The 14,382-nt window shown below is 42.0% G+C and overlaps 2 protein-coding genes across 6 annotated transcripts in view; one reads left to right on the forward strand and one right to left on the reverse strand.

Moving 5' to 3' along the window:
* Positions 1–3,997, reverse strand: part of GEMIN5 (gem nuclear organelle associated protein 5) — a 41,645-nt gene extending 37,648 nt beyond the window's left edge. For all 4 annotated transcript variants that reach the window (XM_079916235.1, XM_079916234.1, XM_079916233.1 and 1 more), the window contains exons 1-3: positions 3,784–3,997; positions 2,811–2,971; positions 1,905–2,086 (exon numbers count right to left, since the gene is read on the reverse strand). In XM_079916235.1, the coding sequence (XP_079772361.1) occupies positions 1,905–2,086; positions 2,811–2,971; positions 3,784–3,949 (509 nt within the window). In that variant the 5' untranslated portion in view covers positions 3,950–3,997. The remainder of the gene's footprint in view (positions 1–1,904; positions 2,087–2,810; positions 2,972–3,783) is intronic.
* Positions 3,998–5,359: 1,362 nt separating this feature from the next.
* The window catches only part of MRPL22 (mitochondrial ribosomal protein L22), a 34,305-nt gene continuing 25,282 nt past the window's right edge, over positions 5,360–14,382 (forward strand). The window contains exons 1-2 of one of the 2 annotated variants that reach the window (XM_079918592.1): positions 5,360–5,654; positions 5,729–5,771. In XM_079918592.1, the coding sequence (XP_079774718.1) occupies positions 5,627–5,654; positions 5,729–5,771 (71 nt within the window). In that variant the 5' untranslated portion in view covers positions 5,360–5,626. The other variant, XM_079918594.1, reaches the window with a different exon arrangement.

Genomic DNA, 14,382 nt, shown 5'->3' on the forward strand with positions numbered 1-14,382 from the left:
ATTACAAACAAAAAATGCTATTAAGAATTTTATACACACTTAAGCCAGTTTCAGGTTTGATGCCTAGTAATAGGATGTTAAGATATACACATTGTTGCTTTACTAGAAAGTGCAAAATTGCTCTCCAAAGTGGACATACCTGTTTACATTTCCTATACACTAGACGGTCCTACAGGGAAAAATACCACTACAGCTTTATTTATTTTTTCTCCTTTTGTTAAAAATTTTTTCTCCCCATTACAGCTTTATTTAAAAAACATGAAATCATAGAATATATCAAATCTTTGAAGACACAGACTTTGAAAACCATCAAGATATATAACCTAATAGTCATGTGATCAACCTGTTTTACAATTTCAGTCAAGACTTCAGGGACTGTTTTGAACCTCTAAAAACAAATTCTGATTCAATCCTCTTTGATTGTCTTCCACCTGAAAGACTCTTCTTGTGAATTCCTGCTCATCTTTCAAGGTCAGTTTGATTCACGCTTCTCTGACCCCTGCCTACCACCCTTTCTGCTCCCTCTCTTGTACTCCCACCAAGACAATGCTCCCATTTCGTGGAGACCTCCGATCACAGACCCCTTCCATTTTCACTGTTAACTCACCCACACCTGTCTTCCTGTCCTTTGCCCCATGCAGTGCAGATTTTATGATCCATCATTATATTCACTCCTTAAAAAACACCCTTATCTCCTTTGTTCCCCCTTTCTCTCAGGGGTATTTACTCCACAAAACCCCAAATCTGGTTGAATCCCACCATTTCCTTTCTCAGCCAATTTGAGTAGTTTACTTAAAATTCATGACCACAGTCCTTGGCTTGGCACTCAACCAGGACCACAGGACCTGCAGTTTCTCTCAGTAAGTTCATTTTCCTCTTCTCTGAGATGACTGTATACATACCCTCTTCCTGCATCCAGCTCCTTCCCCACCCTGAACTTGACTCCACCTCTTTGACTTCTTCTGCACCTCTTTCTGCCTCACTAAGAAAATCAGCAGCCATCAGAATGAAACACCCTCCTCTTCCAACAAGATCTGTGAACCTTCTCGCACCTATTTCCACATTCTTAGCTGTTCTTTCTACTTGTGGTCTGGATCCAGTTTCCTCTTGACCTCCCGTTATCACTCATGCATTCTTCACTGTTCACCCCTGCCACAGGCTCCCCCTTTTCTGCCTCAGCATCAGCATAAAAACATGCCTTTGTTATCTTCCATTTAATACTCCCTTGACCCCCATACACCTCCTCTGGCTTCATGTCTATATGCACATTGTCACAACAAACTGTGGAAACGTTGTCTCCATGTGTATCTACCTCACCTCCCAGTCTCTTGAATCCACTCCAGTTGAACTTTCTCCTCCTACATTTTTGTGCTTATGTCTAGTATTCAAACTAGAGAGACTGAACATCTTTGGGAGAGAAGTAAATGGAGTGGTAAAGGAGAGGGGATTGTGCTCTCAGGCAGCTCGTGTGAAACAACCTTGGTGATCACTGGGGAGACAGATCCCAATGCCAGATCGCTTTCCCAATTGAGTGGGAGAGCTGAGAACAAGACACAGAGCTGAGTCATTTGACACTTTGGGAGTAAATGTTATAACCAAGGGTAAGTATGGAGGGAAAAAAGATGAAAGAGGACATTTCTGACATTTGGAGGTTGACTGAAGAAATCAGATATGAAGAATGAGTAAAGTACAGTATCATGGAAACCAAGGAAACAAAAATAGAATGGGAGAGACAATGAGGACCCAGAGGTCACAAGAATAAATGATACCAGGGGTGAAGGGAGAGTGGTTAGTACCTGTAAATGGTTTCCTCTGAAGAATAAAGGGACAGGAGAAGGTAAAGAAAATGCAAAATAAGATCATAAACAAAAATAGATCATCAGTGCAGATGGCACAGTACTTACCCAATGGCTACTAAATCTTCATGATGAGGTGAGCAAGTAAGACAGAAAATTGTCCTGGGTTCTATAAAGAGGTGCTGGCTGTCATTTCTGTTAAGCCAGTAACAGAAAACTACTCCTTTTTCATCTCCAGATACCAGTAAATCCTTTACTAGAGGAGACCAATGCAATGCTGATATTGTATGCTTTAAAACAAAACAAAGATATCTTTGCTTTTCATTTGTCAATGCTGAACTTTTTTTTACTTAGTTTTTAACTTGTATAATGCTAGGCACATTATAGGTACTTAATAAATACTGTTAGGACCACTTGTAGAGCAAGACTACATTATAACCAAATGAAAGGAGAATTTAGGCTACTGGGGATCAAAAAGCCATTTAAAAAATTTCTTCCTTTGATAGATTAATGCAAAGTCCTTACTATGATTAACTGAGTCCTTTCCTACATTCTCTAGGCAGGTATATCAATTAATCATCTAGTTTGGAAACAAGTTTCATTCACTTACGGTTTATATCAGGAGTCTTTTTCACGGTAAAGTGCCAGAGAGTAAATATTTCAGATTGTGTGGGCCATACTGTCTCTGTTGTAACTACTCAACTCTGCCACGGTAGTGTGTCAAGCAGCCAATACTTAAAATTGTAGACAGTACTTAAATGAATGACTGTGATTGTATTCCAATGAAAGAATTCGCAAAAGCAGGCAGCAGTGCAGTTTGCTGACCTCTGATTTATATGTATCTCCTTCCATAAAAGTTTTGAGGTACCTTACAGTATAGAGCTTCTAATCTAATGAACAAACACAATTATAAAAGTTACCTTGCACAGATGAGCTAGCAAAACTATACTTGAAGGAAGAGAACTCTGGTACAGATAAATAATAATGGTCTGAGAAACCAGCAAGTCATGGTACCTGATGGAGCGCATGTTCCGTCACAACTGTTTTTGTCTCTACATCCCAGATTTTCACAGTCCCGTCATCAGAGCTGGTGGCGCAGAGGTTGTATTGACCCGGGTGATGACAAAACGTGAAGCCAGACACCCTTTCGGTGTGTCCCACCAACTCCCCTATGACTTCAAGCAAAACCAGACTCCAGATTAAAGTGCTACCTAGGATTCCAGGCAGAATCCTTCTGTTGTTAGATGGTGATTGGGGCCTCACTTATCCCATGGAATAACAAACATTTCCAGGGACTCACAATCAGAAACCCCAACTGCTGGTATTGGCTCTGCCACCTGACTTCAGACAAGTCTTTTTATCTTCTTGGGTCTCAGTCTTCTCAACTGTAAAATACCATTCATATCACTTGATGTGCCTAGTTCTTAGGCTGAGGAGCAGCTCAAGTGAAGAATGTAAAAGGGATTCCTATTTAGATCTGGCCAGAAGTCATTTGGAAAAGAATAAGTATCTGGCATACCATATCCCAAGACATAATCAAAACCTAGTTTAGAGCCTGAAAGCATCCGGCTCAAGTCATTCATCTTACAGAAATGAGTATCATATATTTGTAGGATCTCTCTTAGGACCTGGAGCTGTAGGCAGCACCCAATCCCAGGAAGGCTCTCAGGGGGCCCGCACGCACTGGGTTGGGGAGGAAGGGCTAGGTGTTATAAATTCCTGGCGAGACACATGGGTAACTCTTCAGTAAGCCAGCGGATCCACGTGAGAGCGCCAAGAGGCGGGACCACTCAGCCGCAGCGTGGTGTACAGCCAACCTCGGAGACCGGGACACGACTCAGTTTGGATGACTGTGAGCGGACCCTTCTCCCTGCCCGTGTCTCAGTTTCCCCATCAATAGAGAGGGGGGTGGATGGACACGCCCACTCGGCGCCCCCGGGGAACGCAATTAGTGCAGGAAGGCTGGGGCCAAGAGGTGGGGAATTACCTCGAAATGGAGACGTCCCTGGGATCACGTCCGCTCCCGGGCCCACGCGGACAAGGAAGACAGAGGTCCGCGCCGCGAAGCCGAAGAGGCCCCCGGGCACGGCATCACTGCATCGGGAGCAGTACCAGTTAGGGGAGGGCGGCAGCGTGCGCGGTTCCTGTCCCATGATCACGAGCAACCGGGAATGAGGCAGACAGTTCGTAGCCCTACGCCAGAGACGGGAAGGGGGCGGGGTTAATTTAGAGCCCCGCCTCCTGGGGCACGCTGCTACGGCGCGCGCGGAGGTCCAGGTCTCACTGCGCGCGCCGCTCCTGCGGCCTCGGGGCTGGGAAAGGCTGGGCCCTGCGGGCGGCTTTTTGCTCCATCAATGCCGCCTGCGGCTGGAGGGTCTGGTGCTGCTGGTTAGGTATTCTCACTTGCTACAGCAAGGAAGGTTAATTAAGAGGTTAGAATGATGGAGTCACCTCCCCGCACTGCTGGTTTATTCTCTGGACCTGTTCAACCCTGTCCCATCAAATATTTTTTTAAAGCTATGTGCCGGGGCGCCTTGGTAGCTCTGGAGATGTTTTAAACGTATCTACAAGAAGACAATTAACAAAAAGATAAAAGTTCGAATCAGAAATCAAAAACAAGGGTTTCTGCAACTGGGTGGAAATTCTGGCTCTGGTTTTTGATACTCAAGAAGCAGCAGAATAGAGTGACTCTCTTTTGATCTGATTAAGTGCCAACTCTATGAAGGGACTGTTTGTGTTAAGTGCTGTGGAGGAAAAAGAACCAAAGTTTCCTTCCAACTCAAACGTCCTAAAATGCTCAGTTTCTGCGCGTACACTCTTCTACTCAGTATTGCTTGTTTTCATTGGATACCAGGAACTCTTGCATATGTAGCAAACGAAACCAGAGCTATCTATGCTAATGAAAAAAATATATATATACACACATACATTTACTTATTCGGATGTGGGTAGGAGCACTAACTTTGGAGGCACCCAACCCTAGACTGACCACTGTTTTTGCCAGGTATTATCTGAGAGACGTTAACCTATCCTAAATCTTTTTTCTCAATTGAAGACCTGATAATACAGGTCTAGTTGGATTGCTGTGAGGAATACACGAGATTTAGTGAAATGCCTGCTGGCCATATATGGTAGCAAGTTCCTGCTGATTATTAACCCTTATCTCTTGGAGGGCAACCTGGAGATTAGCATCATACTTTGTATTTGAACTGTTGGTTCTTTATTTTTATTTATTTATTGAAGTATAGTTGATTTGCAATATTAGTTTCAGGTGTATAATATAGTGATTCACAATATTTAAAGATTATACTCCATTTAAAGTTATTATAAAATATTGGCTATATTTCCTGTGTTGTACAAAATATCCTTGTAGCTTATTTATTTTATACATAGTAGTTTGTATGTTTGTTCTTTAAAAGAGCTTTCACACAATCTCTAGTGATCTTCACAAGCCTGTGCCGTAGGGATACTTAGTTCTTTTGAGAAAACTGAAGCCCTCCCAGGTTAGTTGGCTTCGTTCACGGTCTCTGTTTTCCAAATCCTTTCAGACCATTTGTGAGGTGAGGCTTCGCAGTTTTTCTGGATCCCGACGAATTTTCGGAAACTCGCTAGTCTTTGACCTTTGTTAAGTAATTCTTTCCCAAGCAAGGCTGATCTGACCACACTTTAAGCGCCGGCCGCGTGTTCACGGTCTCCATGACAACACCTCGGGTGTCAGTTGCGGCTCGGTCTCGCGATAAGGGGGGGGGGGGTTAAGGCCGGAGAATTGCGCATGCGTTTTGCCCACACGGCCTCTGAACTCGGAGGCTTCCGTAGAGGGCGGGAGAAAGATGGCGGCGGCAATACTGGATCGTTTGGGTAAGGATTTCTTGGTGGGTGGAGGGAGGGAGTGAGGTGGGAGTCTGAATTGACGGCGTGTGTTGATATTGCAGGTGCGTTATGGATGCAGAATCTGAGGGGGAAGCTGGCCTTGGGGTAAGTCTTTCGCCTCGGAGTTGGGGAAGGGTCCAAGCCTTAGTCTTACTAGTCTCAGTTACTTAGAGCCTAAGTGCCAGGCTCTGCTTTAGGCTCTGAGGCTAGCGAATGAGACAGCTAGTCTCTGCTTTGCCACCCTGTGTTTTCACCGCCGTATTGCATAGCCCTGCGGGTATCAGGATTATCTATGACCGAAGAGACGTTGTAAATGTCCTTTCTGAACACTTTTTTTTTGATCTTTTTGGATATGGTTAGATTCTCCCGTCCAAATTGGGAGCGTACTTTTCTAGTTATCTCTGTAATTATTTGCTTATTACGGGCAGGGACTGTATTGCAGACAGGTGCGGTTTACATCGTGCCTGACATTGTTAAAATCTTTGTACGCCTTATCTCTTTCTCACAGCATCCTACGTAGTGTAGGTACTGCTATACCCATTTTTTCAGACAAGGAAATTGAAGACCGCAAAGTAAAGTAAGTTGCCCAAGGTCCGTCAGTTACAGGAATTTTGAAGCTTTATACTATATTTTTAGAGCATTCTTTGACCTCAAGACAAAGCGTTAAGGTTAGGGAATGCAGCTGAAGTCAGTACTGGCAAGAGGCTTTCTCTGCTCCCTTCTTATTGTTCTTCTTCTGTAGTACAGCTGTGGCTCTTTGGAGGTTGATAATCTGATTGTAAATTTTCTGATCGATGTATTTGTTAACATTAATTTTGGTTTAGTCCATAGACTTTGGAGACAGATAAGTTGAGTGTGAGTCCACATTTTAACTGCGATTTTGGAAAAGTTACTTATTCTTTCTCAGCTTCAGTTATCTTCTATGATATGAGAGGAAAATTAGTACTCCCTCATATATTTTTAATCAGGATTAAATGAGATAATGCTTATGAAGTGTTTTGTACAGTGCATGGTGTATAATAATCCCGCTCTAAATCTTAGCTTCCATTAGTGTTTTTATCATTATAAACTACTATTGAGTTCCCATTATATCTAGCTTTGTCTTAGATTCGGCTCGAGGGAGGAAGAGGTGGGCTACAGAAGAAAGTAGGAAGTACTGGCATTTAGGATTTGTCTTCACTGCTTTCGTAGATTATCTTCTATCACCCTACCCCCAACCATGCTGATTTACTTACTTTTTCTGAGTGTGCTGTGCCTTTACTTGTTTCTTGGTTTTTCATAATTTTCTGTCACTTTCTGTCAGTAACAGCAGTCCTCATTATTCAGACCCCTCTTTAACTGTTTCCCCTTCATGATCTCACTAAAAATGAAAGAAATCAATTTCTCCTTTCCTTTAGTATGTGTTCCTTAAATAATGGCTTCATGTATATGTGTCTGTGTCTTTTGCTACCTCGTGTATCCTGGACAGTTAGGGACACTTCTTGTTTTTTTTGTAGCTCCAGTATAGGGTCTTGCACAAAGTGAATATTTTGTTGATTTTTGTTGATTTAAATTGTCCCACACTGACTTATATTGGGAAGCTCTGAGCAACTAACTAAAGCAACTTGGCTTCAGTCTTGTCATCTGTGTAATACAAGAGGGTTGGATTTTGCTAGGTAGTCTTGGAGGCTCTTTCTAGTTTTGAAGTTATATAATTTTGCAAGTCCCCATTCTGAACTTTTTAGTGGGGAAATGACCACATGAAAACTAAGTAGAAAAGGCATAACTAATGCTTTTGATGACCGTGTAAAATTTTAGATATCTAATTCAGTGGTTGGAAACTTAATTACATACCAATTGCCAGACAGGTAATAGAAATGAATAAACTAGCAGACGTGGTCTTTGTAAAAAGAGAGTGGTAGGGCCTGTGGCAGTCATAGGGTGCATTCCTCCTCTAAAGGCATTGAATTGGATTAAAAAAAATGCTGCTGACCAAATAAAACTTTTCTGCAGGCTATATTTGGCAGCAGATTGACAATTTCCAACCTTTGAATTTCAAGTCTCCCATTTTACTGATGCATGCATTTGGGAATTTTTGTGACTTACTGAAGGTTACATGGCAAACCTAGGATCTAAACAAAAAATTCTCTGGGTTAAAATAGTGCTGTATCACATCCTGGGAGGAACTGAGTGATGAGCCCTGAAGGGGTTTGTCGGAGGAGTCTTTCTGGAAGAGGTGAGTTTAAGTTTAAAGAATGAAGAGTATATTTTGGTGGTTTAAAAGTTTGAAGGCACTGGTTACTAAGCTGTACATAGGTTAAAATTCTCCACAAGATAAACCAAGTTGGAAATGTCATGAATCGGCAATTTGGTGGATAAATGATGAGAACAGTGTGATATATTTGAATAAATACTGGGCTTCAGGTGATAGAGCTGGATTTTAGGTCTCTGTCAGGGACAGGTATTGCGGTCTTGGGCCATTTGTTTAACTTCTGTGAGGCTCAGTTTCCTCATATCAAAAAATGAGGATAATATTTAACTTCAAGGGTGGTTGTGAGAACTAAGAGACTAATACATAAAATGTCTATTTTAGCGCCTGGCACTGTGGAGGTGTTGACTCGGGATGATATTGCTGTGAAGTTGTTTGAGAGGAATCAGATTTAATGCTGGAACCAATCAGTAGTTTTTCAACACTCTTAGATGAGATTACATATTTCATCTATCAGCCCTACTTTTGTAGAACAACTGGCAGGAAGATAAGAAACTGAAATATACATTAGCCTATTCAGTTGAGTCACTCTTAAGAGACTTTTCCAGTGTAAGGGGTAGCAATTACCTCTTGTTTTCATGCATCCATGCTTTCAATGTTCTGAGTGCCATGGCCAGCAGATTTGACAGCCCCGCTGATTTGTGCTCTCTTAAATAGATCTTATCCTATGATCTGAGGGCTCGTGATTCCTTGCCCTTTAGGACAGTGGTTCTTAAATTTGAGTCACAGACCTCTTTGAGAGTGTGGCGAAAGCCACAAGAAATGTTCCCAGAAAAATGCATATCGCATTCATAGTTTGGCTTGTAATTTCATAACCCTTAGTATAGGAATCTTTGCACTGGGACATCATAACGAAACGAAAGGACAATAATGATACACAATAATAAACGTAACTACACAATAATGATTAGTGGTGTAAAGTATGTTGGAAAATGTGTCAGGCAGTGACCCTTGTGTTAATGGGTGAAATATTTTCCTCAATATATTTTGAGAAATTTCAGTCGTATAGGAAAGTTGAAAGATTACAATGTCCTTCAGCTGGATTCATCAGTTGTAAACATAACTCTATAAATATACATGCTTTTTTCCCTGAATCATTTGAAAGTGAATTGTACATGTTATGGTACTTTACTCCTAATCACTTCAGGTTGTATTTCCTGAAAGTGACAACAGTCCCCAAGAACCACAAACCATGATCAAAATGGTATAATTTGGTGATCTTTTATTTTAATGTTTTAGTTAAAAGGATTCAAATAGAAATCAAGTGTATGCTGACATTTACTTTTTTTTTTGAGGGGAGTGGGCTGCGCTGTGTGGCTTGCGGGATCTTAGTTTCCTGACCAGGAACTGAACCTGTGCTCCCTGCAGTGGAAGCATGGAGTCCTAAGCACTGTACCGCCAAGGAATTCCCTGACATTTACTTTTTTTCTTTTTTAGTTTATTTTTGGCTGCACTGGGTCTTCATTGCTGTGCACGGGCTTTCTCTAGTTGTGGCAAGCAGGGGCTACTCTTTGTTGCGGTGCGCAGGCTTCTCACTGCGGTGGCTTCTCTTGTTGTGGAGCACAGGCTCTAGGTGCACGGGCTTCAGTAGTTGTGGCGTGTGGGCTCAGTAGTTGTGGCTCGTGGGCTCTAGAGCACGGCCTCAGTAGTTGTGGCACATGGGCTTAGTTGCTCTGTGGCTTGTGGGATCTTCCTGGACCAGAGATCGAACCTGTGTCCCCTGCATTGGCAGGCAGATTTTTAACCACTGCACCACCAGGCAAGTTTCCTGACATTTACTTTTGAAAAAAGAAAAATTGACCATTATTGAGGCTTGACAATAAGCCCTAAAATGGCCATGCATTAAAACAAGGAGACCTTATAGATGGACATTTTCAATTCCATAATATTTATGTTTGTTTAGTGAGTCTCTTGTTTATGTGACACTTCATTCCTTTGAAAGCACTCTCAGGACTCTTCTTTCAATCAGAGTTTGTATCTCCTTCATGTCTCACTCATGGATCTGAAAGTTTTCTGTATTAGTTTCTTAGGGCTGCTGTAAGAAATTACCCCAAACTGGGTGACTTAAAACAAATGAAATTTATTCTCCCACAGTTCTGGAGGCCAGAAATCCAAAATCAAGGTGTCAGTAGGGCTGTACTCCCTCTGGAGGCTATAGGGGAGAATCCATTCCTTGCCTCTTCCGGCTTCTCTCTGTCTTTATCTCACCTTTCCCTCCTTTTTTCTGTTTCAAAACTTTTTCTGCATCTTTCTCATTAAGAAAAACACAATTACATTTAGGGCCAAACAAGATAATCCAGGATAAGCTCCTCCTCTCAAGATCCCTAACTTAATTACCTCCTTTTCTATAGAATGTATTATTCACAGATTCTGGGAGTCAGGATGTGCACATATCTTTGGGGCCAGCATTCAGCCCACTGTATTCTCTTTCAAAACAGGTCTATTGTATCATCTTCAGGTCCTTTTTTTCGGAAAGATGCCCTGTAAATCACACCTTTACTTTTGCTATGCCTTTAACCTGGAGTGCTCTTTTACCAGATTTCTGAACGTGGAAGTCCATACTTTGTTCAACACTCAGCTCAAGTCCCAACTCCTTAAAGCCATCCTGATTACCCCAGCCCTCCTGTGACTTCTTCTGACATTGTAATGCCTGTTGCACATTATGGTTAATCCTTTATCTCTCTAACTGAATTCTAAGTCACTTGAGGGCTGGAAATAGGTTTTATGTCTCTTTGCATTCCCATCACCTAGAATAGTACCTGTAGTACCCTATCCTTATTACTTGGTCAGTAAGTGTAAGTTGAACCATCAGTCAGCCTGAACAGATGCAAGTTGTAGTCTGAGAGATTGCCAGAAATGAGATTCAGGTTTTTCCACTCCAGTGCCAAGAAGGAATCCTAATGGCAAATTAAGTATAGGTACAGATTTCCAGCTTTATGTAATAGAATAGTTTATGCTGATTATACAAATTCTTTTAAGTATTCCTTAGGACAAAATGAGGGCTTTAGAAGCTCTATATACCCATGCAGTTAGTTACTCACTAGAATATGACTGTTATTACTCTGAATGATACAGTAGTGATCTGAAAGGTTTAATGCCTTATTTTCACATGATTATTGACACCAGAGGCTTTTCTGAGGGAAGATGTTAGATCTGTGAACTAGGAAGTTGAACAAGAATACATTTATAAACTTTCTGATTTATTCTCAGATTCTTTTTAAAAATTGTTCTACTGAGAATTGTGACTTTTTAAATTTGTTCTCATCCCCTCTATAGTGGGCCAAACTCCCAAAAGTATATAAGTATAAATAAAAATAAATGAATAAATATGTGCTATATCATGAAAAAGAAGAGTAACATGGGGGCAGGGAAGAATGAAACATTTTAGATAGCCGCTTTGGGGCTGTGCTAGCTTACCCCGAGAGGTTACAGATTGGAGATCTGTCTGATGAATCAAGCCTACAGATATGTTTTGTCTGTATGTTATATTGTGTTTAAAAGCTTCTTTTTCAATCAGTGTTTAAAAAGTAGTAGCTTGCTCATAAAAATCTAGGTTTCTAGATTCTATTATGCATTGCAAAGCGTGGCAACAATTTTCTAGAGCAGAAGAGTGTACCACTCTTTAGATGGGATGTATATTCTTCAGTTTTCCTCATTTTCCAACCAAGTGTGAAATTTTTACATAGGTACCTATACCCAGCCCTCTTATTTATATTACCTGGCTGCCCCCTGTATTCTCTAATTCATTCTACAAATGTGTATGTAGTGCCTGCCGTGTGCCAGGCTATTCTAGCACTAGGAATTTTGTAGTGAACAAAGAACATAATCATTGCTCTCATGAAGTGTACAATCTAGTGAGGGAGGCAAATAATAAGTAAAATACAGAGTATATTAGATAGTGACAACTGCTTAGGAGAAAATGAGAGCAGGGAATGGGAATAGGAAGTGTGTGTATACAAGAGGGAGGTTGCAGTTTTAGATAGGAAAGGCCTCATTAAGATGGCATTTGTGTAAAGATCTGCAAGAAACCAGGGAGCAGGCTGTCAAGGCACGCCAGCATCTGGGTAAACACCACTCTAGAGAGATGGGACATAAGTGCAAAGGCCCTGAGGAGGGAACATACCTAGTATGGTCAGAAGCGGTGAGTGAGGAGGGGAGGTCGTAGTAGGAGATGAGGTCAGAAGAAGGAATAGGAGATCATGTAGAGCCTTATGGATCATTGTAAGTACTTTGGTTTTTATTCTGAGATGGGAAACCATTGGTGGATTTTCAGTACAAGAGTGATATGATCGGACTTATATGTTTATGGATGGTGGCTCTTTCTGTGTTCAGAACAGACCAGAGTGGGGATGAGGAGCAAGGATAGAAGTAGAGACCACTGGATATTTCAAGTTTGAGATTATGGTGGCTTGGATTAGGGTGGCTGTGAAGGTGGGTGAATGGTTGGATTCTGGCAGTGCATTAAGAGCAGCTGACAGGACCTGTTGGTGAATTGGACGTGGGTTGTGAGAAAGAAGGGTGACACCAGGGTTTACGACCTGAGCAGATGGAAGCGTGGAGTCACCATTTGCTGAGATAGGAAGACTTCCAGAGGAGCAAGTTGGGGAGACCATCAGGAGCTCGATTTGGGGCTTGTGAGTGTGAGGTAGAGACGTGAGGATGCAATTGGATATATGAGTTTGGAGTTCATAGAAGGCCTGTGGGTTTGGGAGCCATCAGTGTATGAACGGTATTTAAAGCCATGAGTCTGGTTGACTTCACTCTGAGAGTAGATAGAAAGCACAAGAGTCCAAGGATTGATTCCTACCTGAGGCAGCCAACATTTACAGATCAGGTTGAGGAGGACAAAACAAAGGAGACTAGAGAAGTGTCTAGAGAGGTGAGAGGAAAACCCAGAGTGTGTAGTGTCTTGGAACTCAAGTAAAGAAAGTGCCTCAAGGAAGAGCAGGTGACCAGATGTGATATTATGATTTATGACAAATAGGCCAAAATATATTTCTCATGTATATTTTGTCTTTGTCCCTGGTTCTGGCTCACAGCTCCCAAAACCCTTGGAATTTCCTGAGCCATAGGGTTATGGCAGCTTCTTTTGTCATCATATTTGTTCTCTTGTCCTCAGTTTATGGCTTCAGAGCCATAAAGTGAAATGGGTGTCTTGTTATTCCTGACATGGCCCCTTTCCACCACAACTGGGTTTATGCTAATGAGGTGAATTTGGGGAAGCACCTAAGGATGGGGGTTGGTTGCCAAGGGAACCAACCATGAACAGAGGGGTGGAACTTTTAGTCCCACCACCTCCTGGTTTCCAGGGAGGGGAGAAGGACTGGAGGTTGAATCAGTTACCAAAGGCCGATGAGTTAGTTAATCCTGCCTATGTAATGCAGCCTACATAAAAAGCCAAAAGGAGGGGGTTCAGAGAGCTTCTGAGTGGGGAACCAGAATGCTTCTGTGTGTCACTGTGCTGGGCCCCAAGTTTCACGAAGACAGAAGCTCCTTTGTTTGCGACTTTGCCCTATGTATCTCCTCATTTGGCTTTTGATTCATATCTTTTACTGTCTTTCATAAAAAATCAGTAATCTAGTGAGTAAATGGGTTTCCTGAATTTTGTGAGCTGGTGAAGCAAATTAATCAAACCCAAGAAGGGCATCATGAGAACCTCTTGATTTATAGCCAGTTGGTCAGAAGCACAGGTAACAACCTGAGCTTGTAACTGGCATCAGAAGTGGAGGGTGGTCTTGTGGGACAGAGCCCTTAATGTGATGCTGTCCCTAGGTAGAGAGTGTCAGAATTGAATTGAATTGTAGGACACCCAGCTGGTGTCAGAGCGTTGCTTAGTGGTGGTGTGAGGAATTTATTTTTGGCAGCACTGGGTCTTCATTGCTGTGCCTGTGCTTTCTGGAATTGTTGGGTAGTCTGAGAGCCCTTTTACCAGGGATACTTAGATCATTCTCAGATGAGGACTGAGAATTGTCCACTGGATTTTACAACACAGATATCTTCGATGACCTTGATAAAGCACTTTTGATGGAATGATGGGAGAGGGTTAAGGATGAATGGGAGGGCTGGAATTAGAGACAGGGAGTTTAGGTAACTCAGTCAAGGAGTTTTGCAGCAGTAGCTATAGGGAGTTGGTCAGGGGACAGTTAAGTTGGGAGATATTAGAGTATATTTGTTTGCTGATGGTAGTGTTCCAGTAAAGAAGAAAAATTGATGATTTAAAGGGGGAAGAAAGCATTGCCGAAGCAGTGCCCTTGAGTAGATGGGAAGAAATAGGATTTAGGGAGCAAGGGATGAGATTGGTCCTGATTAGGGCATAGACTTGCATTCATAGTAACAAGTGACGATAGTAAGTTTGTATGGGTATGGATGCTGGTGGGTATATAGATTAGGTGGTGGGAGCTTGTGGAAGTTCTCTTCTTCTTCTTTTTTAAAAGCAACAATTAATTAATTAATTTAATTTATTTAGTT

The sequence above is a fragment of the Stenella coeruleoalba genome (genome assembly GCF_951394435.1).
Source record: "Stenella coeruleoalba genome assembly, chromosome: 3".
In the NCBI taxonomy this organism is placed as follows: domain Eukaryota; kingdom Metazoa; phylum Chordata; class Mammalia; order Artiodactyla; family Delphinidae; genus Stenella; species Stenella coeruleoalba.